The following is a 25,505-nucleotide window of genomic DNA, read 5'->3' on the forward strand; positions in this document are numbered from 1 at the left end:
ATGAAAATTATACTTGTTCACTTAGGGTTTGTGAATCTTTTTAATTTTCAATCAAGAGAGCCAAGAACGCTCAGTCATTGAATATTTTCAACACATAGGATGGCAGATTGGAGATACTAAGGGAATTAAGGGATATGGAGATACTACAAGGTGTTGGATGTCTGTCATGACCTTAGTGAATGATGGACCAGATATGAAAGGGCAACTGCAGCTTCTATTCCTATGACAGAAAATATGAAATACCCTCAAATGTTAAATTTATAAGATGTTCTAAATTGTTGTATATGGCAGTTAGCATCTGAAAAGATTAACTGACATCATGAGATAAACTCCGCCCATCAGGATGAAAGGGACTGTTGCTGGGAAGAGTTAACCTGTGCACAAACCACTCTTTTTGTGTGTACCATAATGTTTCAATACAGGTTGCGTACTTACTCCTAACTTTGACCTAAGGTCTTACAAGGAATGTATCTCAGGTATCATGTTACAACTGTACAACACATTTGTAAGGCCACATCTCCTTCTGTAGGCAGGATGTTATTAAAGGGTGCAAAAAAGATTTACGAATGTTATCAAGACTGGAAGGTTTGAGTTATAAGAAGAGGCTGGATAGACTGGGACTTTACCTCCCTGGAGTGTAGGAGGCTGAGGGGTGACCTTTTAGGGGTTTATAAAATCATGAGAGGCATGGATAAAGTGAATTGAGTCCAAAACTAGAGGTCAGAGGTTTAAGGTAAAAGGGGAAAGACTTAAAAGGGACCTGAGGGGGCAACCTTTTACATAGAGGGTGGTGGGTATATTGAATGAGCTCTCAGAGGATGTGGTAAAGTGGGTGCAATTACAACATATAAAAGACATTTATATGTTGGATAGGAAAGGTTAAGAGGGATATGGGCTAAATGCAGGAAAAAATGGGACTAATTCAGTCTAGGAAAATTGGTCGGCATGGATGAGTTGGGCCGAAGGGTCTATTTCCATGCTGTATGACTCTATAACTATAATATGACTAACTATTAAGTACTATTTAATACACCTATTCTGTTTAATTAAAACTGAGCTTACCTTCTGCCAAAGACTACCCCACTTGGTATCAGTAACTTAGAGCTGAAAATGTGTTGCTGGAAAAGTGCAGCAGGTCAGGCAGCATCCAAGGAACAGGAGAATCGACGTTTCGGGCATAAGCCTTTCTTCAGGAATCCTGAAGAAGGGCTTATGCCCGAAACATCGATTCTCCTGTTCCTTGGATGCTGCCTGACCTGCGCTTTTCCAGCAACACATTTTCAGCTCTGATCTCCATCTGCAGTCCTCACTTTCTCCATCAGTAACTTAGACCAATACCTGTAGTGATTATAACATGTTCGGCAACATCAGGAGGTGGAGAAGTCAATGTTTTGGGTAGTAACCTTCCCAAAACATTGACTTCTCTACCTCATGATGCTGCCTGGCTTGCTGTGTTTTTCCAGTCTCCTGTTTGTCTATTTTGAATTCCAGCATCTGCAGTCTTTTTTTGTCTCATTGTAACAAGTTCAGCCAAGTGGACTTCATAGATTATGAGTTCCCTGATTGGAGCTGTTAACCTGGTCCAATTAGGAAGCCTTGGCTAACAGATACAAACAGGAGTATCCCACCGGGCGGTGGGGATCCCCAGTGGAGGACTCTCTACGCGGGAGTCCTCCCCCTTTCTCTCGGGGATCTGGGGTGGAGGGTGCTGCACGCAGCAGTCCCCTGCAACCGCAGATTGCGATGGTTCACGGACTCCCAGCCCAACTGCTTGTTCTGTGGTGCTGTGGAGTCCGTGGACCACGTGTATATTGGGTGTGGGCGTTTGCACTCCCTTTTTGATTTTCTGAAAAACCTCCTTTTGGTTGCACTTCAGTCCCACGCTCTTGATCTTTGGGCACCCGGTACGGAGGAGGGAGGGCAGGTCTGAAGACCTCCTCGTGGGTCTGCTCCTGGGCCTGGCCAAACTGGCCATCAACATGTCCAGGCAGCGGGCCGTGGAGGGGGTCGTTAGGGCCGACTGCCTGACCCTCTTCCGCGGTTACGTTAGGGCCCGGGTGTCCTTGGAGAAGGAGCACGCGGTGTCGACCAACACCCTGGAGTTGTTCAGGGAGAGGTGGGCGCCGCAGGGAGTGGAGTGCATTATTTCTCCCTCCAACTCTATTTTGATTTAGTCCCTACCCTTCCCTTCACTGTTTTGATCACACAGCACTGCCCTTCGATGTGAAGGGCAGTGTTTGTCACTGGCCACCCGGGTGTTTTCCTATCTTCCTGGTGGTGGAATTTGAATAAAGATTGGTGCACTTTGTGTCTTTCACTGTGTCTCACACCTGCACACACACACCATGGGTGCTGGGGAAAAAAATAAGCACTACCGCACTTAGGTGGTAGTGTGGGGGTTAAAAGAAAAAAAATATAAACAGGAGATCACTTTGTGTCTTTCACTGTAAAAAAAAATTTAAAAAAAACAAACAGGAGTATCAAAGGTTCTGCTCACTCTGAGAGCTGGCTCTGAGGAAGCCGGACCAGTCTCTAGTACTGTGCACGTGTAAATAAAGAAAGCCTTGGTGACATGATACTGACCCCTGTAGAGTTATTCCAGTGATGATGAGAGAAAAAAAAAAATCCTGAAGAAATTTGCTTGCAACAGTCGTCTTTGGAGTTGGGTTAAGCATTTCTGGCATCATGCCATTATTTGGGAAGCTTGACTTGTTTGATCCAGCTGTTGAAGACCAGGCATAGTATGTGTAAAGGATATGTTTTTTCCCAGGCAAATGACATTGGGGTAGATGAAAAGCAATGAGTAATTCTCCTGACAGCTTGTGGACCTGCAGGTTTTTTGATTATTAAGAGCCTAATATTTCCTGAGGCACAGATACTAAAGTCTTGTTGATGGATTTAGTTAAGGAATTCCAAGCTTCCTGTAATTCTGAGATGTTGTTGGTTTTATTCAGCAATTCAAGAACCAAGGAAATCTGTCAGGATGTTTGATGAGGTTAAGACAACAGCAGAGTCATGTGACTTTGGTTTAACCCTTAATGAGATGCTGTATAACCACACAAAATCAAAATGGCAATCAATGAATCTAATTTTAAATTCAGACCATTGACACTCATTTTGGTCAACTGTTGTCATTTTGTACTTAAGCAAGAGGAAGACCAGAGTCTTTAGTTAATTGCTCAAACAGCTTTATTAGAAAACTTTTGTGACTTGGTTACTGTATGGTAAGGTCCTAGGGAGTGTTGCTGAACAAAGAGACCTTGGAGTGCAGGTTCATAGCTCCTTGAAAGTGGAATCGCAGGTTGATAGGAAAGCGAAGAAGGTTTTTGGTATGCTTTCCTTTATTGGTCGGAGTTGGGAGGTCATGTTGCGACTGTACAGGTCATTGGTTAGGCCACTGTTGGAATATTGCATGCAATTCTGGTCTCCTTCCTATCGGAAAGATGTTGTGAAACTTGAAAGGGTTCCGAAAAGATTTACAAGGAAGTTGCCAGGGTTGGAGGATTTGAGCTATAAGGAAAGGCTGAACAGGCTGGGGCTGTTTTCCCTGGAGCATCAGAGGCTAAGGGGTGACCTTATAGAGATTTACAAAATTATATGGGGCATGGATAGGGTAAATAGGCAAAGTCTTTTCCCTTGGTTCGGGGAGTCCAGAACTAGAGGGCATAGGTTTAAGGTGAGAGGGGAAAGATATAAAAGAGACCTAAGGGGGAACTTTTTCACAGAGGGTGGTACGTGTATGGATGAGCTGCCAGAGGAAGTGGTGGAGGCTGGTACAATTGCAACATTTAAGAGGCATTTGGATGGGTATATGAATAGGAAGGGTTTGGAGGGATATGGGCCGGGTGCTGGCAGGTGGGACTAGATCAGGTTGGGATATCTGGTCGGCATGGACGGGTTGGATCGAAGGGTCTGTTTCCGTGCTGTACATCTCTATGACTCTACTGTGAGGTCCATAACTGTTACTGTTTATTCTTTTTTCAATGAATCTTCAAAGAACCATGTATTCAACAATTTGCATTTAATTTAAGTGAATCTGATTCACTTCTCCTGACCTTGAATACTAAAAAGACATTTGGATTGATTTTGTGAATGTATTCCTATTGCTGAGCTTAAAAGCTTTATTAATTGATACAACAATCTTATTGTAAAATGGAACCAAACACAAACTAATTTATTTTTTTAATGAAACAGATACATATAAACAAACCTTGGATCTTTTTTTGTCAAGCATTGATCAAAAATAAGAAAGCACTCCATCAAAAGGAGAAGAAAAGTATCGTTGTTTAATCTAGGAATATCGAATAGGTGCTGTGCTGAAACCATCAAAATGCTGCAAAAGTAAAATACTGTAAATGCTGAAAACCTGAAATTAAAACACAAAATGCTAGGGGTATCAGTAGGACAGAAATTTGGGGAAGTAAACAGAGTTTTTTTTTCAGCCTATAATGATGCATTAAGCTGAACTATGGAACTAAGGGTGTTAGGGTCTCTACTGCCATCTGGTTACAAAGGTCAGGGGCTAATCCACCCAGAGGAAGAATGGTTGCCCAGAGAAACGTCCAAAAGGCTGCTTTAATGCTAGAGTTAGGATTTTAGCCCCTCAAGGGGATAATACCTCCTCAGAGTTATTGGCCAACCAGAGGCCTGCAGCTGTCAATGTATTGGTAGCACCAGTGAAAGTGGTAGCCACAGCCAGTACCGTACTTAGGTGATGGGGTGAAGTGTGATGTGAGAAGCTTTGTAAATGTTTGGGAGTTAGTGAGGGGGATGGACAATGTGATTTGAAAAGCAGTGGGGGAAATATGACCAGGTGGAGTTGCACTTTGGGGAAGCTCTGCATTGGGCCTGGAGCCAGTTATGTAAGGAGACACCATTCCATAATGACCTGCCAGGCTAGCTGGTTGATGTGGGCCTCTGCTGTTGATGAAATTTAAATAAGTGAGTTTTAATTACTCACTTAAGAGACTCAATTGACCTGCTGCTGAATGGGCTGCCTGACACCACCCCAAAGCTGGTTTAGTTGTGCAGGAGCAGGGTGTGGGGGTTGGCAGCAGGCAGGCAATCCACTTGATTTAATGTGGACCCTGGCTTAAAGCCTGTCATCAGGGAAGCATTACATACAGCACTTTAACACCATAGCTAGTTCTATAAAAAAAGAGATGCCAGGAAGGAGCAGCATTCATTGGAAAGCATAGGTTGGAAATTTGAGGTTGGCCTTTTACGAGGTGAAAATGAATTGTCACCAGATTTCCAAACTCATTGCTTTTTGCCCTGAATTCTTGCATTTTCCCAAATACCCTCTGTGCTTCCAATTAAACCTGTTGGACTATAACCTGGTGTTGTGTGATTTTTAACTTTGTCCACCCTAGTCCAACACCGGCATGTCCACATCATTTTTCCCTGAAAGCATTGTTGAGAGTGTCTTATCACACAGTTGTCCATGAAAAGTGGCCATGTGACGGAAGCTGAAATCACATGAGTCTGAAATTGTAATACCTCCTAATATTGGAACAGAGGAACAGGAGTAGGCTATTCAGCTCCTTGAGCCACTTCCTTCATTCAGTGTGATCATGGCTGATCTGTGGCCTAACTTCACCGACCTGCCTTTAGCCCATTTCCCTTTACTACCTTTAACAAAAGTTTATCTATCTCAGATTTAAAATTAACAACTGATCCAGTGTTTACTGCCATTTATGGAAGAGAGTGCCAAACCTTTCCTACCTTTTGCTTCCTAACATCTCTCCTGGACAGTCTGACCCTAATTCTCAGACTAAGCTCCCAAGTACTAGAATTCCTGGAAATAGTTTCTCTTTATCTACCTTTTTTTTTCCTGTTAACATGTTGAAGACTTCAATTAGATTTCCCAGTAACCTTCTAAATTCTAGAGAAAACAGGCCTAATTTACACAATCTCTCCTCATAACGCAACCCCTGAATTCCAGGTATCATTCTCATAAACCGAAGTTATAATCACTGCAAGGCCAATATATCCTGATACAGTACTTCAAAGGAGGTCTGATCAGGGTTTTGTATAATTGCAGCATAACATCTGTATCCTTGTACTTCAGACCTCTATAATTAATGGCCGACGTTAGTTTTTTTGATTACTTTCTGACACGTTTGTGACATTTTAAAGACCTATGCACCTGAACTCCCAAGTCTTTTTGGACACCCACTGTATGTAACTTCATACCACCCAGAAAGCACCCTGATCTCTCCTTTTTCAGTCCAAAATAGATAGCCAATGGCTTACATTGAACTCCATCTGCCAAAGTTTTGCCCATTCACTTTGTCTATCAATGTCCCTTTGTAATTTTATGCTATTATCTACACTGCCTAACTTTGTGTCATCAGCAAATTTAGATATGACTTTCTATGCCATTAGTCAAGTCATTAATATATAATATGAATAATTGAGGCCCTGACCCAGATTCTTGTGGGGCACCACTCATCATATTCTGCTAATTGGAGTACTTACCCATTATCCCTACTGTCTGCCACTCAACCAATTTCCTAGCCATTTCAGAAATTTTCCCTCAATTCTGAGTTAACAGTCTCTTACGTTGGACTTTATCAAAAACATTCTGGAAATACATATAAACAATATCCATAGACATTCCCCTGCCCATGGGATGTAGAGATAGATTTGTAACGGAAAGGATGTGTGTTTTTAGTCCAGAAGTAAATTGTTTTCTACCAGGATAAGAAGGTCATAATTTCCTTCATTTAAACAATTTCTCTCAATTTACCTCTTCAGCCACAACAATGCTAAACATGCAGATAATTATTCTGTAAAATTAATTAAGTATAAAACACATTTAGGGGATAAAAGATTTCTGGAGACTCAGGAGAATAATGCTACACATGCAGGAATAAAGGTTATTGCTGGGATTGGTGAAATCACAGTTGGATGGGTAATTGGAAGCCAGTGAAGTCAGTCCAACTGAGCTTGATAGCTGAAAGATATTGGACAAGAATGGTATTTTAAAAGCTACTGAGAAGTAAAGGAGGCCACATGTAATGTTTCAAAACTACAGACGTTTATTCATAACTTTGGTGAGTGACGTTTGATTGATATAAGAGAGTGGAAATAGATGAGAAGGAATCAACAGGGAGTTGCTGGGGAAATAAACAAAAAGACTTGCATCTACTGTGTCATGTTTCATGACCACCACATGTCTTTATAACACTTTACAGCTAATTAAGTACTGTACTTCTGAAGTTTGTATACTTTCAGGCATTTGGATGCTAAAGTTACTGTCATATTGTTACACTTTTCACTAACTTGAGGTTGAAACCTAACTCTCTTTGAATCAAAACTGCCATCCTCTTGGGTATTGACCTTTGTTTGTTTTATGAAATATGAAAGTCTGATTGGAAAAAAAAAGGCTCAGCTGATCAGTGCCTTGATATGCAACCAAAAAGTAGTCCAGTATAGAATAAAAACTATTCTGGAGTATTGTATTCGTCCTTCAGAAAGAAAATACAGCTCCCCACTCTGCCCCACATTAGAAGAATTGCATTGATGTGCTGCAGGTGATGAGGTGCAATTAAGTCCAAGTTTGAGTTCTCGTAGCACAGTAACTAGGTGTTGGACCTATAGTCTCAACAGCTCTTCTTCCTGAGCAGAGATTAATCGCAGTGGAGTCCATTTTATTAACAGCCTGCAAAGTCATATCCAGCAGACTGGGGGGGGGGATAAAAACCTGCTGACCACTCCCTCCAAATGGCCCAGAATAGCTCCAAAGAAATTTCAGAAGATGATCTCGAGTGCACATTCCAAGACCAAACTGGGGTGGGGGAGATAAACTTCCCTAAATTATAGCCAAGCAAATGAGAAAGGATTCAAATTCATTGATTACAAGACTAAAATGTACATTACAGGCAATTAACCACTGCACTTAAAGACTTAAAGTCAGAAAAAAAAGACATTCCCTTAAACAGGTATGCTATATTTCACTCTTTTGCAGCTGGTTATTTCCTCGCTTAAAGTGCAATATATTCTAAAGTTTCCTAACATAAAAGAAGTACTTTGCAGTTATCCAGCTTGCTGCTCTTCTAGACTGCTTCCGTCATAACCTTCGCCACTGGGGAAAGGAAGAATATTTATTCCATGAATTACTACATGATCCCCTCCTGTTTCAGTCAGTTGGCAAGAGATGTGATGTGAGCAGAAACTATGGGAAATTACCTGATACAGAATGCTGCCTAAACATTTTATCGAGTGGCGTTGGGATTTGCAGTGTACAATTTTCATCATCAAATGTTCAATTGCTTGATTTTGGACATTTATATAGCAAAAGAATTACCAGGCTGTATTAATTATTCATTTATAATTGATTTTTAAATGAACATTTACACTTAATGCAATTGTAATTTGTGCATTATATGACTAGTTTAACTGGATGATGTATAGTAGTATAATGTTTATCTTATTCATTCAGATCCTGCTCCAAAGATGCATTCTTTGTCACTTAGTTGTTTTTGTTTGTACATTTTATAGTTTCTGGCTGGAAGCTGATTGAGAAGCCATATGCATCGTTGTCTACTGAATTATCAGACTGCTTATCTGAGCAAAGCTTTTATTCAATTATAAGTGAGAAGTCTTAAGCTATTATTTTTGTTCCGACTCTAAACTCCACTCCAAGCTCCCGACTCCATTTCTTTCCTTGTCAGCTGGCTGAAACTAAACCAGATTGTTCACAAAATTATTGTCATGTTTAAATCCAAGGTAAGCTCTGGACCATATATTTGTGCAATCACTAACATCACCTATCTCCATCTTGGAACATGACCCGACTTCACTTGTGCCCCAGCTCATCTGCGACCAAAACCCTCATTCGTACTTTGGATACCTTTAGACTTGAGCATTCCATATACTTTTGGCAGGTCTCCCACATCAGAGTAAATTTGAGGTCATCCAAAACTTTGCTGTTCATATCTTAACTCAAACTCCTGTGCTTAGTCCTACATTGGCTCCTGGTCAAGCAACATCATGGTTTTAAAATTATCTTCTTTGCTTTCAAATCTCTTTGGATAAGTACATGAATTGGAAAGGTTTGGAGGCTTCAAGGCCAAACGCAGGCAGGTGGCAATAGTTTAGTTTGGGAACATGGTCAACATGGGCTAGTTAGATTGCAGGGTCAGTTTCCACCTGTATGACTCTGACTTCCATAGTCATAGTCATCTGTAATGTCCTCCAGCCCCACAATCTTCTACAATATTTGTGCTTATCCAATTCTGGTTTCTTTTGCACCTTTGATTCTAATTACTTGACCATTAGTCGCTATGCCTTCAGTTGTAGATCCCCAAGTTCCAGAATTCCCTGTCCATGTCTCTTTAAAGCATGCCTCTTTGACTGAACTTTAACCTGACTGATTATTCCCTCATGAGGTGTGGTGTCAAATTTTGCTTTATTATGTTAATGTCAAATAACTTGGGAAATTTAATTATATTAAAATAGCTATACAAAAATAGAAATTATTGTTAACAAGTGCTGCATGAATTATTGAATTGATTAGCAATAAATATCTGGGCATGGCAAGAAGGCAACTTTAGGGTCAGAGTTGATAAGAGAGGAGATACCTGTCCTCTAACAAACGTTCTAACTTGATGGATGAAACAAGAAGTAACAGTCATATGGATTTAGCGAGAGTGATGACAGCAACCAATTTTGCATCGTAAAGAGGAGGAGTAGAAGGTAAAATCTCCATAGTCCTATTGTAATTGAAAGGCTAGAAGAGGAACAGTGGCGATGCTAAAGGATTGGTGGCTGGGGATGGGTTTTTTGAATCATGTAGCTATTTGAATTGTAGAATTGGCCAGCACACAACAGAGGTTATGCTAAATGATTGTGGTTTTGTGGAGATTGATCCAAGGAGCATTTGAAAAGTGCATTAATCCAGAGGCCAGCAGAGAAATAGAAAATGATCTAGGAGTACAATGAAAAAGTAAAATCAACAAATGGTAATTGCACAGTGTCTTTAATGTGGGAAAAGATTCCAATTCACTTGTGGGGAGCAAAATGAAAGATGCAGTAATTTTGTGGGAAATAATGAAAAAGTAAATTGAATGTCAAGAATCAAGGAATATGGTCCAATTCATAAATCAGCAGGAGAGAGAATGCCAACCCAAGGGAGCTGTAGAGCAAATAACAGGAAGTTCACAATCCAAATGTGACCGTTCACATGCACATTTTAGCTTTTGTCTCCAACTCTTAAGTTCTCTAATCCATTCTTACACCACTGCGCGTCACTAATAGATGAGCTTCTAACATTTCATACAACAGAGAGAGATTCACTCTCTTCATTTTTATCACTTTACTTCTAGATACTTAGCCTTTCTTTCCTACAGAAACCAATTGAATCTTCAGGGCTGCATGCTTATTTACAGCAATTTGACAAGAGCCAAAAGAATCTGCACCAATTACCTTAGCTGAAGCCCCAAGAAGGATTAACCTAAGATTGGCTTAAGAGCTAAAGCTGGCTTTTCATCCCTGCTGGAAGTTGCATGAAGTCACCTGCCAAGAGGACATCCCTCCAGCTCCCAAAGAACCTCTTCAAAAAGCCAACATTCAGCAGAGATGACACTGTTCAACACTTTCCTTCATGTACTCGTCAGTAGTAGTAGCACAACACTTTTCTCAGCAACATCATAAGTGTTGCACAAATATTTTGACAACAATTTGCACCATACCATTTAATGAAGATGCTCACCCTAGCATCCATCCAAATTGGACATTCTTCCAGGCAGCCAGCAAAGGAAGTATAGACACTTCCCAAGATTACCCCCAAGAGACACAAGATATGGTCCTCACATAGGTGCTCACACAACTATTCTTTCTCTCAGTACACTATCAACCTTGTCACAAGCAGGAATGGGTGAGAATGCAGTAAAAATTTAAAACACTTACGTATTTTTTTTGAAAAATCCAGAGATTTCCAGGAAAATCAAAGTCATACATCTAGTCCAAGCAGCTACATATTGATGTTGACTCACAGCTCTGGTTTAAAGTAATTTATTCTGCAACACAAGCTAAAACATGTCAAGATTAGAGTGGTGCTGGAAAAGCACAGCAGGTCAGGCAGCATCCGAGAAGCAGGAAAATCAACATTTCGGGCAAAAGTCCATCATCAGGAAGGCTTAAATATCCCTGTTCTTCCATCTCTTCAGGTTCAACTACCCCAGTTAATTGAGCTTTTCCCATCAAGGATGAAACAACAAATATTTTGTACTTTTTCAAAAAGGCAACCAAAGTCAAACCCTTATAATCTTAGATCAGTAATCTCCTTGCTAATTTGTGTCACAGTTCATGGAAAGCTTAATGAGTGTGAACTTGTTTCAACTTCTCATTCATAACTACATGCCTCATTGACAATTTGGCGTCATAGAGTCTATTGGATGATTCTCTTTTTGCCTCTGTTCACGGTAGTTCTGTAGTTTTTGATACAGATACAACAGCTTCTCATCATGCACTGATATTTTATTGAGTTTCTGAACTGGATTGGTGACTTCTGATTGTGACATCAACAGTGGTGATGAACAGTATCTTGGTTTAACATGCACACAAATATCCCTCATGGAATGCTTGACTTCACTGTGTGACACATCAGTGCTGTGATGAATATCATCCATCACTTTTATTAATGATACCATACTATTGAGTTGTAAATTTCCAGCTGAAAGGCAAGTAAGACGAATAAATTACTGCACGGTAATATAGTTAGAATTGTACAGTGGGTGAACAAGTGCTGAAAAGGCTAACTTGGTAATTTTATTAAAAATGACATTTCTTTGTGCTCTTATGTTCCTCGGCTATATTATGAAACATTTAGGGATAGAAATTGGAATATAGTGTAATGGGTACAATATATGCCAATTTAGCAGTGAGTCTGCACCCAGTCCACCAAGGCTATGGTCCCAGTGATAAATACATGCTGACTTTCTTTTCAATGTCTCTGCTAAAAAGAAAACCTTTGATAAAGTCCCACCTAGGAGATTAGTGAGCAAAATTAGGGCACATGGTATTGGGGGTAAAATACTGACTTGGATTGAAAATTGGCTGGCTGACAGGAAGCAAAGAATAATGATAAACAGGTCTCTTTCAGAACGGCAGGTGGTAACCAGTGGACTACCACAAGGCTCGGTGCTGGGACCGCAGCTGTTTACAATATACGTTATTGATATAGATGAAGGTATTAAAAGTAATATTAGCAAATTTGCTGATGACACAAGGCTGGGTGGCAGGGTGAAATGTGAGGAGGATGATATGAGAATACAGGGTGACTTGGACAGGCTTGGTGAGTGGACGGATGCATATGGCAGCTGCAGTTTAATGTGGATAAATGTGTGGTTATCCACTTTGCTGGCAAGAACAGGAAGGCAGATTACTATCTAAATGGAGTCAAGTTAGGTAAAGGGGAAGTACAACAAGATCGAGGTGTTCTTATACATCAGTCAATGAAAGCAAGCATGCAGGTACAGCAGGCAGTGAAGAAAGCTAGTTTTATTAAAGCTGGCCTTGATAACAAGAGAAATTGCATATAGGAGCAAAGAGGAGTGCAACATAGGTTCACAAGGTCAATTCCCAGAATGGCAGGACTATCATATGTTGAAGGATTGGAGCCACTGGGCTTGTATACACTTGAATTTAGAAGGATGAGAGGGAATCTGATTGAGAAGTATAAAATTACTAAAAGATTGGAACTCTGGAGACGAGAAGCATGTTTCCGCTGATGGGTGAGTCCAGAACCAGAGGACACAGTTTAAAAATAAGGAGTAGGCCATTTAGAACAGAGTTGAGGAGAAACGTCTTCACCCAGAGAGTGGTGGATATATGGAATGCTCTGCCTCAGAAGGCAGTGGAAGCCAAGTCTCTGGATACTTTCAAGAAAGAGATGGATGGAGCTTTTAAAGATAGTGGAATCAAGGGTTATGGGGATATGGCAGGAAGAGAATACTGATTGTGGATGATCAGCCATGATCATAATGAATGGTGGTGCTGGCTCAAAGGGCCGAATGGCCTACTCCTACACCTATTGTCTGTTAATACAAGCATTGGCTTCTTTAAAAACTATTGAAGAACCCAATTAGAAAATAATTATAGATGAATGGGCATGCACTAAGGAACTAATGAGCGACTACAAACAGAAACATTTACACATGGAGGCAATAGACATGACCAGAGTCATTTCATACTTTGTATCTGCCTTTATCAAGAGAAGAAAATTGCTACCCAAGTTAATGTGAAAGAAGAGGTGGCTGAAAGGTATTGAATAGACTGTCTGTACTTCAAGTTGATAAGGCACTTCGACTGGATAAGATGCATCCAAGGCTATTGAAGAAAGTGGAATTATAGACATGCTACTCATAATTTTCCAAAGTTTCTTGGACTTAGGAGTGATGTGAGAGGACTACATAATTGTAAATGCACATCAGCATTCAAATAGGATGTAAAGATTTGCCCAGAAATGACAGGCATGCTCCAGAACATATAACATCAGAGTATATAAAGGGAAGCATGAATTTTGCCTGCTGTCCAATTCCGGTGGTGCGGGCACATAATGAATTTTGGCCCCCTCACTCAAAAACCAGAGCAAATTAACTTTTAATGCTTTCTTTCTACAATTCACTCTGTGTGCAAAGCTATGTATAATGACCACTTGCTGCACTTCAAAGTAATTGGAGAGTCAATGTGGTGTGAGGGCACTAACTATATTTATGTCAGTTCTGTGAAAGAATGCGGTCATCTGATCCATACAAAGTAAAACTTTAAATGATACAGCATAAATTTGATGAGGAAAAGTTTAGCCCTGCTCAGTGAAGAACTGTAACATTAATTGTCCATCATCAGATCTGAAGCCATCTACAACATATTGTTTCATCCTTAGAGTTTGGATCCTCAGCATGAGATTTCTCAGAACATATAACTGAATTGTTGGACAGTTTACTATGTTGCTTTAAGAAAAAAAGGTTCAGATTTGCTTAACTTTGGCAGTGTTCCAAAACTTGGTTATTTACATAATGTTGAGTTTATCTGTATTTATACAGTGTTTCTGATTTCTCACGGTGTGTTACATGGGCTAGAACGATCAATCATTTTATTTTTCCTTTATTTGTTAAGAGTTAGGGTATATGTTTGAGTGATGAGGTGCTTGTTTATCCAGACTAAAATTGAATGAGTGAAAAATAATAAGAACATATTTAATAATGTGTCACTGACCTCAGTTGCACTCTGTGAAAATAAAGTGAAGTTGGAGAAAAATATTTTTTCACAATGTTATTGATCCTTCAAAAATACCACCCTTACAATTAAAACAGAATATGGGCTGGAAGGACTCAGCAGGTCAGGCAGCATCTGTGAAGAGGGTGAAACAATGTCAATGGACCCAGCGAACTTGGAGATTGGGGGGAGGGGTGGAATATAGGGTAGGTGTACTGGGGCATCTCCCTGTTGTGTGTCCATTGCCAGGAAAGTTTTTCCAGGTGGGCAGGAATGTGGTGATGATTGACAGAATAGGAGTTCCAATTAAGATTATTTTCTGGACTCATTGACATTGTGATGAAACAGCTTCCTAATGTATACAGAAACAGTCAACCTAATGGAGGAGGCCCTCCTGCGGTCATTTGAACTGCCATCAGAGCCTTAGGTTTGCTCTCCCAAAGAGAGTTCACAGGCATCAAGGGTAGAATGAGGCCTAAACAATCCGAAGGGTGGGGTTTTTTGCCTCTGGGGAGTCTTTTGCATTTTCCATTGAAAATCATTATTTATTTTTACACTTCAGTGGGTGCCAGCATGTTGAGGAACCCTAGAGGTATTGGACCTATCTCAGCAGTGCCTACCTCTCAGTGGGTTGTCTGTCCTGTAATGGGAATAGCCTGTAGATGAAGAGTATGGAGGTTGAAAACTGTGTAGCTGCTCTAGAGAACTGGCAACTCCAGTCGGGCTCCCAGCAAGCTTGCTCTACATTTGGTTTGAACATCAGTGTCCAAAAGCCTGCAGGAGAATCCTGTCCAACATTGCATCTAGCCTTACAACATTTGAATGATAAATTTGTTACAGTAATAGATATAAAAGGACTGAAAATCTTCAGTGTTTGAGACTACAATATGCCAGGAGGACTAGAAATTAAGCAAGACTTAGGACTACATTGTGCCAGCCTAAGGTCAAAAGTTTGCAATGTTTTACATACTGGAGCCTCCCTCTGCCCCTGTTAGGATCAACTGGGGTAAGAAGAGCAGGGACTCCTCGACCATAAGTTCCCAAATCCTGAGCATGGAAGAAACCAGTGAAGAAGCTAGAACAATAAAGAACGTGAAGTATACCAGATGTAAAAATGAGGCCTACCATGAAATTCTAAAAACAGAGAAATGTGGATAGTCCATTAGATCTCTGGGGTCTGTTCCACCATCCAATGAGATTCTGGCTGATCAGTGACCCATACCCAGAAGCTTACTCTCCACCCAGGAGCAGGCTTATAAATTCGTGGTTGGAGAGGGAAGCACAAAATCAGATGGTATGTCAAGCAGCAGTATGCCAGTTACCTGCATATCACTACTGCTATTTTACCAACATGTGATAGGTGGCAGGAAGTGACCTACCCTTGACCCATTTGAGGCAATTATTGTCTGATCCGTGGTCATTTAAAAGCCACCTCCCATCACCAGTGGTATTGCTGATATTGCCCATGTCACATAGTGAAGATGCCAGGTGTACCTTGGCGACTTGGTTGCAGACCTGTCAAGCAACTTATTGTCCATGGAGGGCTTCTCTCTCAATACAGCAGACTACCTCCACATGGACTTACCCTGTTCTGGTCCTTTTCCACACTTCCTTCCCCATCCCCTGTTTGCTGGACCCTGTAAGAATGTCCCTGGTGAGTGTGTCCATCTTACCTTCAAGTCTAGCCACCTCAATGAGTTCTTATTGAATACTGACTGCACTCCCAACAGTGTCTACATCTGCCTCAGTTCCTGTTCGGATTGGAGAGCTGTTGGCTATTTGATAATTCCACTTAAAAATGCAAAACACAAAATTATTAATTTAATTAATGATATCTGCCTATTACAAGGGGTAACAACTTAATGATTATCCTAAATTGAATTTGCATATGTTGATTAGATTAATCAGCCAAAAGACACTATTTAGAATTTAATTATGAATTCTTCCTTTTATCAAACCTTTCAAGGGCATTGAGAACAACTAATTTTGATTTACACAATATTCACATGTATAGGAATACAAATTAACATATTCCTTCATAAGGTGCAATTAAAAAAAGCTTTCAGAAAGTGATACATTGAAATTCCAGTCAGCATGTTACAACGATTTTCAGGATCAGGGTTTGTGCCTGTTTCATTCCTGTGCAGATTCCAGTGGTACAGAGTTTGAAGAACAAGTCCTCCATCAATCTTGTCTGCCACTGAAGGTATTTGTTGTGGAAAGACTAAGAAAGGGGTATCAATAAATGTAATTTTGAAAGTATATTAGGTGGACTCCAGAAAATGCAAAATATGTTCAAATTTATAGAGTCATAGAATCATAAATGTATCTGAATTCAAGATAAAACCAACTTTCACAGTAGTTCTGCTTTTACTCAGCATTCATGTGTTTTTACTTCTAAATGTTTCTTAGTACATCTGGTCAGTTTGGATTAATGTGGGTTTGAGTGTATAGAATATATTTTAATGTCAACCAGCATGTGTGATGAACTCCAGTCTAATTAGCAACATCTAATTTTGTTTTTAAACAGACAGCGGATGCAACAATCAGCTATGTATGAGCTATGTCAAGGGATGCAAAGTATCAGCATAGAATTTGTACGCCTCCAGTTGACTTATGAGGAGTTCCTGTGCATGAAAGCTCTTCTCCTGCTTGGCACAAGTAAGTTTCACATCCACATTAGCACTATTAAGGATGGGGCTTGTACATTATAGAATAAGAGTTCTTTGTTGAGTTTTTAAGCTGAAAATCCAAATCTGTTTCAATAATTGATTGTTTGCAAGGCTATCCTCCCAAGTGTTTGTACCTACAGTAGCTGAGAGATGAATCCTCAAGAAATATGTATCAAAACTGTATGAAGAAACTTCACTAATTTGTTGGCTGGATGAGTTGCAGTTAGTCTGAAGCCTTTCTAGTCACACAATGGCATCATTAGAAAGGAGGACGTGTGGTTCAGTGGTAATATCCCACCCTCTAAGCTCCAAATTCATGACACCAGGATGTGATGGTCAAGGAAAATGCATTCATAACCCAGCCAAACAGGTTGAATATCAATTTGTAAATTCTTCCAACATGTACCAGTTGCAAGAAATAAGAATGAGAGAAAGGAAGAATGTTGGTTAAATATGAATGGAAAGAAAATTGGAACCTGTACCATCACTAAGGAGAAAGTGAGGTCTGCAGATGCTGGAGATCAGAGCTGGAAATGTGTTGCTGGAAAAGCGCAGCAGGTCAGGCAGCATCCAGGCATGCTGAAGAAGGGCTTATGCCCGAAACGTCGATTCTCCTGTTCCCTGGATGCTGCCTGACCTGCTGCGCTTTTCCAGCAACACATTTCCAGCTCTGTACCATCACTAGTCTTGGCTCCGGTCTACAGCATGGAGGTAAAAGTCCACATTGCTGCAATTACTCAGACTCCATTGGGGAGCAAGTGGCCTCTTAGTGAATTGTCTGGTGTGGATCAAACTAATGTGAACAGTGTGGGGTTTGATTTCTATTCCGGCTGAGGTGGATTTAGGACCTCCATCCTTACCCTACCTATGCTGAAGATTGTGACATTGTGTATTGGACCTACTTTCAGGTAGAGTATTGAAGAAGAAGTATAGGAAACCTTAGAATCTAGAAAGAAAGTGTGAATCAAAGAGTGGAGCTGAGAAGCAGACTCAAACTTTTTTTTTTAATCTTTCAGAGAGGGACAGAGAAACTCTGCAAAGTAACTTATAAAAGAAAGAAAGAAAGCAGAAAAGGTGCTCATTGTAAACATGTAGTTTTAACACTCGATTTAGCAAGTGGGAGAAACGCAATACATCATTCTTTCTTCCCTCTTGTTTTTCTCTACTGCTAAAGTTGCATAAAAGAAACTGGAAGACTGCTTGCTACTAACATCCCAAGTAGAGTCTCTATTACAGTACTATTATAGTAATTGGGAATGAAGATAGATGTTAGATGAAACCACCAAGCCTTCAAATTTGAACCACATTTGAAACAATTAAGTGCTACAGCAAACGTACATTATGATTAAGACTTTGTGAAATGGATCGTGGGAAATTAAGAGGGTTCAGTGGGTTGTGTACTTTTGTCAGTCATGATCACAAATCAATGCATTATTCTGCATATATAGGAATTAATAAATCAGGTCATTAAACCAGAGTTAAAACCACTGTGCTTTGCTCTAATGATTGGATGACTGGAGTGGCCGCTGTTAAGGGCATTCATACCTATGGCTTGATATTTACAGGATTGCAGGTAGGAAGTCCATGCATCATGCTGTTCCTGATGTGTACTGCAATTTTACCATTGGTATGGAAGGTTTTGGGCAGATCACTTGCTCGAGGGCAAACTGATGCCTTTAAATACCGAACAGTCAAGGGCCTTCTCCCACAGTTGCTGCAATTACCTTGTTAAAAAACCTTGAGCCTTGGTGCCCAAGAGGTTGCTGGGCTCATTGATGTATTCATGTGAACCCCTCCCAAAGTGTGATTTCTACCCTGTTCTCCTCATCCCCTCACCACCATCCTCCACCCCTCCTCAACCTACTCCTGCAAATCCCTAAAGTGGGATTTCAGCCTAGGGAAGGGAGAACTTCCCACCTGAAGCTATTTGGACTGTAGACCGTTCAGTGCTGGTGAGGCAAGCCAAACCAGTAGAAGTGGACTTGCCACTGATGTTTGGGATTTCAACCCCAGTGAAAAATTTTGCCATGTATCCTACCAGAAAGCAGAACCCTCTGCAAGAAAGGGATCCGAGTAAACTTAAACCATTCTTAAGGAACGAGGACTACGGAGGTCATTCTGTTGTCTAATGCAAAACATATATCAGAAGCGTTTAAAGTCCAGACTGTCAATATTGCTTTCTTGTGTGAAATGCATAAATCAAGTTACAGATTTCTATAAGAGACTGCAGATCCCTCAACACATGAAACCCTCTACATTATGTACAATCATTTTTGTAATGCTTCACACCTTAAGCAGTTGCAATATAGTTGACTGTTTTGGTGATACATGGATGAATAGTGAATTTTATTCAGAATGTGTAGTTCAGTTTCAAAATCCTTACCAGTACATAAGAAAAAATTGCATCTATGTTTTCAAAGAAAATGAGCCAAATTAACAGTTTTATGCTAATAATGTGTGAATGACATCATGAGGGATGGGGTTGAAGTATCTGCACAGGCACCCCTGAAGAATAAGTCAGAGATTTTCCATTTTGCAACCTAAGTGTCAAAGCAGCTGGATTTAGTGGCAACTGACTCTCTGCCTCCGCAATGGGAAAGCTTTCTGAATGGATCTCCAATCAGCTGGCCAGAAAGCTCCTTGGTGAATTGTGAGTCTCAACATTTAAGTTTCGGTTCAGGAACAAAGGTACAGCAGTGTCTGGGTCCTAGAAATCCTGGCTGGGGATCTCGTCGTCGGGTGATCTAATGACAAGAGGGTGAGTCATTTTTATTTTGGGTCTTACAGAGTGGGGTCAATGGAAGAGGAGGAGAGGAGGCAGAGGCTGTGTGGTGTTTTTCAGCAGCCACCCCTTTGACCTGATTGCCACCAGATTAGGGCAGCTGGAGGCCCCAGTCCCATACTGGCCAGTTGCCCTGTCTGCTTTTAATTGGGCTGTTGGTGATCTGAGCCCTTGGAGTACCTGTTAATTGACAACTTAAGGCTCTTTTTGCTAAACAATCAAGGTCACCAATAGACTATCTCACCCAGCATTAATTGATGAGAAGGGGGTGAGTGCCTCTCACTCAATTATTTGCCCTTCTTGACACCATCCTCACCTTCTCCAGGGATGCGAAAATTTGTGTCCCTAGCTTGCAAAATTCAGAAGCATGCCACCATTGGTCTATATCTGTACTAAAGCCTCTCACGTGAGGAGTGGACGGAGCAGTTGAAAATTCACTAGCAAGATCCATGACATTTGACTTAAACATAAAAATCACCAAGTAAATGGGTATGTAGCCCACTGTATTCTACATAAATAATTTAAAAGAAAATGTGGAGGGGGACGGTGGTTAGGTAAGTAAGTTTGCAGATTGGCCAGGTGGTTGACAGTAAGAAAGAAGGTCTTACATTAAGATAAAAGAATACAGATGGATTGGTCAGATGAGTTGATCAATGACAAATAGAATTTAACACTGTTACTTGGAAGATGATGTACTTTCGAAGATGCTGAAAATGTGTTGCTGGAAAAGCGCAGCAGGTCAGGCAGCATCCAAGGAGCAGGAGAATCGACGTTTCGGGCATGAGCCCTACTTCAGCATCTGCAGTCCTCACTTTCTCCTAGTACTTTCGAAGATGAACAAGTAAGGGAGTACACAATGAATGGCAGAACACGAGGAACTGCATAAGAACAGGGGAATCTTGGGGTGCTTTTCCACAGATCTCTGAAGGGGGCAGAACAAGTTAATAGGGTAGTTGTAGCAGTTTTCTGTTTCTCGCTAATTAAATCTCATACGCAGGCCTTGAGTAATTGACACGTTTATTCATGATATCATGGGAAGGGAGTAGTGACCACTCAGCATGACTGGACCGTGACCTCTCCGCCAAGGTACAGGGTTTCACAGATTATCTAGAATTACAAATGACTGACCGTTAATTACAGAACATTGCATGTCTAGCAACATTAGGCAGTCTAACATTAGGTGGTCACGTAGCACAGTTTGCAGAAATTAGTAGTTGATAAACAGTGGCGTGGTTCTAACAGAGCTCCCATATAGAGAGAGAGAGAGAGAAACGTATCAGTGGGTGAGAAGAGACAGCAGCAAAGTCAGCAAAAGAATTCTCATAAACAACTTCAGTTAGAAAACAACTCAGCTAAAAAAATGGTTCCCTCCGAGGACAGCCCAGTCAGGGTCCTAAAAATGGTTTCCACTGTAGTTAAGGAGGAATAAGGGACATTTGCCTTTATCAGTTGGTGCGATAGATTATAAAAGCAGGAAGGTTATGCTGAAGTTGTAAGCACTTTGGTTAGGCCACAGTAGGAGTACTGTGTGCAGTTCTGATCACTACATTATAGGAAGAATGTGACTGCACTGGATGGGGTGCAGAGAGATTCACCAGTATGCTGCCTGGGATGAAGCAGTTTAGCTATGAAGACAGATTGGATAAGTTTGGGTTGTTTTCCTTAGAGCGCAGAGTAATTAAAGAGGACTTGATTGAGTTATATAAGATAAAGAGGGACATAAACAGAATGGATAGGAAGCAGATCTTCCCCTTCGTTGAAGGACCAATAACAAAGTAATGTCATTTTAAGGTAAAAGTTAGGAGATTTGGAGTAGATTTGAAGAAAAATGTTTCCATCCAAAGGGGTGATGCGAATTTGAAATGTGCTATCTGGCAGGATAGTTGAGGTGGAAAACCTCACAACCTTTAAAACGTGCTCGAGTGAACACTTGAAACATTGTAACATTCAAGGTTATGGGCCATGTACCGCTATGTGGACTAGTGTATATTTAGAAAGTTTTTGTCAGTGTGGACTTAGTGGGCTGAAGGGCCACTTCTGTACTGTATGATTCTCTGATTCTATATGCCCTACTACCCCACTGAAATTACTTGTCTGCAACACAAGCTTTTGCACAATAGCTTAACTGATACCTGTGGGCAGTGTTATTGCTAAGTAGTTTTGGGGCTTCCAAAATCCAGAACTGCAATTGGAAATGGCCAATGAGGAGGACATTCAAATTCTCCATAGGGGTCACAAAAACAATCCCAACCTCCGAAGTGCTGCCTAAGTTATCGTGATCCAAGGGCCTCCCAAAGCATGCAAAGGCCATACAAAGTCAGCAAATTAGATGAAATTAACTTTTGTAGTCAAAGTTTTCATGGTGTCAGGTTTCCTAATTCCCATTATCACCTTGTTTGTTCTGGGACAAAAGTCTGGCCCAGAGTTTTTGAGGCAAAGGTCTTGGGGAAAGAAATACAGAGTATATAGCCGAGGAGTCTGATGGCGAAGTTCGGACATATGCACAGGCGATTACAGACAGAAAGATGAAGAACTCAGTTGGAGGAGCTGTAGTACTTGAGGATAAATATTTAGAGAGAGGCAAGACCATCAACGAGTTTAAATAGGCAAAAAAAAGTTGAAGGGCAGTAGGTGGTATTTTTAAAGGTAAAGGGGTGACTATTGCATTTTTGGAAGGGAGTTGCCCAGTGGCTAAATAGGGAAAGCCATTTATAATGGCAGGTAGTGTCAGGGCTAGGATGGGAAATCAGATGGTAAGAAATATATGGAGGAGGGGTTACAGGATCTGATGGAAAAGATAAGCTCAGAGATGGCATGTGAGGCAATAGAAGATCAACAGGTACGGTGAGGGTTTTGGGCTAGAATGGGAGCTGAGGAGAATGAATACTTGTCGGAAAGGACATTTGTTGAAAACAATTAAATTGATGATCCCTATCTTAATGAAAACATGTTCTTGTCATATTGCTAAATTTAAGGTAGAAAATCAGTGGAGAAAGGTTTAAGAAACAGTTGCTGATGGTCAAAGGTAACTGAGGATTGTCTTTCTTCCCAGAATGATCTTAGAGGCTCTTTTCATTAAATTTGGTCCCGTCAGATCTGGCAGCCAGTTGTTTGTCACATATGCCTAAATCTGTTTATTTGAACCTGTAGGTTATGCTGGGAAGTACTATGAATGTTTTACAGGAACATTGGCATCAATCTTATAAAATTAGCTGAACAATTAATAATAGCGGCAATTTTGTGGCAAATAATATTGCAAAGGTTAGAATTAGAAGGAATAATAAATTGGCCCTAGTTCTAAAATTCTGACAGCTTCAATACATAGTGTTGCCACAAGCTTTGAAATACCAATTAAACCAGCTATTTCTTCTGAAGGGAAGAGATCTAATCCAGTTACCTTCAAGAAAACTGCTAGTTACATGGTGTACTCTGTAAGGTGTACGTCATATTTGAAGTTGGCTTTAATGTGTGCCATCAAACTGATTTCGGAACATCGAATATTACAGCCCAGTTCAGCCTGTCCATGGCAAACTCTCTTCAAAGAGAAATTTAGAAGTTCAGCTGCCCAGTCGTTTCCCATTAGCCATTCGAATGACATTTCCTTGGTTTGGAAAGCCTTGATTAAATTTAATGAGGCTGAAAAATCTCTAGAATTACAATAGCAATAGATTCTATATTGTAGTCTTTGTTATAGACCTTCTTTCGATTGTATGATGTTGTATTAGTGATTGTCTGAAGGTGTGCACTTGACAGCAATTCCCTGTTGCTACCAACACAAATCGAGACATTGTCCTCCATAAATAGATGAATGACACTAGGATCCAAAGGATGATAGTGTCCTGTGTAACTGAATATTCATTAGACTGTTGAATTAGAGTAACTAAACAGCAGTTGTTCAAGCAAACAACTTGTCGAAAGCTTCCCATCAACAAATAAACTTATCATCGACCTGGAAAAGAAGACATTGGATGCAAAACAGAGGAAGAAACAAATATCTTATTCCAACAATTAGGACAATATAACAGGTAAATTGAATTTCCACTTGCATTTTAGAAATCCTTACACAAAGATGTGTATAAATTTAGTATATATACAATTCTCTTCTCCATAATCAGAAATAATTATTGAAAGAACAGCTGTTACAACTTTCAGAATTCTCCAGTATATCCCTGCAGTACTTGCAATGAAATTTCTTCCAATATTGGACAATACCTACCACATCAAAAAACTTGAACAAAACTAATATGGATTCAAAGCAATTACCATAATAGCATGTCCTATGTACGAATTACAACGCTTCATTCTATTTGCTGGTGTCCAGGTTCACTGCTGAAACTTGAAAGCAAATAACATGAGAAGGGTATTAGAAAAAAATTGTACTGTGAATTAGAAACTACTTTCACCACAACTGAAATGGAATCTGATTTTAGAATCATGTGGAAAAGCCTTTTGAAAATCAGAAAAAGTCTGAATGGTAGTGACTTGGAGGGGTGAATAAGTGTTGTTGGGTTTGTACTAGTGTAGCATATTGACTATAGATAAAGGAGCAGAATGAGACCAATTGGCCCATTGAGACTACTGCACCAATTGATCATGGCTGATACGTTTCTCAACCCTCACAATCCTGTCTTAAATACATTTGATGACTAGCAATGAGTTCCATAGATTAACCACTGTCTGGCTGAAGAAATTCCTCCTTATCTCAGATGGGATGGCATGGTGGCTCAGTGGTTAACCCAGGTTCGATTCCACCATTGGGTGACTGTGTGGAGTTTGCACAGTTTCCCCTTGTCTGCATGAGTTTCTGCTGGGTGCTCTGGTTTCCTTCCACAGTCCAAAGTTAGGTGGATTGGCCATGTTTATTGCCCATAGAACATAGAACATAGAACATTTCAGCACATTACAGGCCTTTGACCCTCAATGTTGCGCCAATCTGTGAAACCAATTTGAAACCCATTTAACCTACACTATTCCATTTTCATCCATATCTCTATCCAATGACCATTTAAATGCTCTTAAAGTTGGCAAGTCTACTACTGTTGCAGGCAAGCCGTTCTACGCCCCTACTAATCTCTGAGTAGAGAAGCTACCTCTGATATCTGTCCTATATCTGCCACCCCTCAATTTAAAGCTATGTCCCCTCGTGCTAGCCATCACCATCCGGGGAAAAAGGCTTTAACTGTCCACCCTATCTAACTCTCTGGTTATCTTATATGTCTCAATTAAGTCACCTCTCAACGTTCTTCTCTCTAACGAAAACAGCCTCAAGTCCCTCACCCTTTCTTCATAAGATCTTCCCTCCATACCAGGCAACATCCTAGTAAATCTCCTCTGAACCCTTTCCAAAGCTTCAACATCCTTCCGATAATGCAGTGGCCAGAACTGTATGCAATACCCCAGAGTTTTGTACAGCTTAGTGTCCAACGATGTTTAGATTAGGTGCATTGGCCATGGTGGGGGTGTAAGGGAGAGGAATGGATCTGGGTGGGATGCTCTTCAGATGGTGGAATGCAGATTTGTCGGGCCAAATGGTCACTGTCGGGATTCTATATCATTCTATATCTCAGTTGTAAAGGGTCATCCTTTCATTCTGAGGGTGTTTGCTCAGATCCTAGTTTCTCTTCTATTAGTGGAAACATCATCTCCACATCCACTGTCTCTGGGCCTCTCAGTATTCTGTAAGCTTCAGTCAGATCCCCCCTCATCCTTCAAAACCCCATCGAGTATGGAACTAGAATCCTCAACAGCTCCTCTTTGACAAGCCCTTCACCCCCACGATCTTGCTCAACTGTCTCCAATGCCATCACATCTTTCCTTAGATACGGGGT

General features: G+C 40.6%; 1 protein-coding gene and 1 long non-coding RNA gene across 3 annotated transcripts in view; one reads left to right on the forward strand and one right to left on the reverse strand.

Moving 5' to 3' along the window:
* nr3c2 (nuclear receptor subfamily 3, group C, member 2) overlaps nucleotides 1–25,505 on the forward strand; it is a 327,259-nt gene that overhangs the window by 277,646 nt on the left and 24,108 nt on the right. For both annotated transcript variants that reach the window (XM_043699476.2, XM_043699456.2), the window contains exon 7: nucleotides 16,754–16,884. In XM_043699476.2, coding sequence (XP_043555411.1) covers nucleotides 16,754–16,884 — 131 coding nt within the window. The remainder of the gene's footprint in view (nucleotides 1–16,753; nucleotides 16,885–25,505) is intronic.
* Nucleotides 1–25,505, reverse strand: part of LOC122554445 (uncharacterized) — a 36,825-nt gene that overhangs the window by 10,953 nt on the left and 367 nt on the right. Inside the window, exon 2 of the long non-coding RNA XR_015751441.1 lies at nucleotides 10,915–11,036. This is a non-coding gene — a long non-coding RNA (uncharacterized LOC122554445). The remainder of the gene's footprint in view (nucleotides 1–10,914; nucleotides 11,037–25,505) is intronic.

This window comes from Chiloscyllium plagiosum, unplaced genomic scaffold (assembly GCF_037043375.1).
Source record: "Chiloscyllium plagiosum isolate Xiang-an unplaced genomic scaffold, Cpla_swu_hap1 HiC_scaffold_1, whole genome shotgun sequence".
Classification (NCBI taxonomy): Eukaryota; Metazoa; Chordata; class Chondrichthyes; order Orectolobiformes; family Hemiscylliidae; genus Chiloscyllium; species Chiloscyllium plagiosum.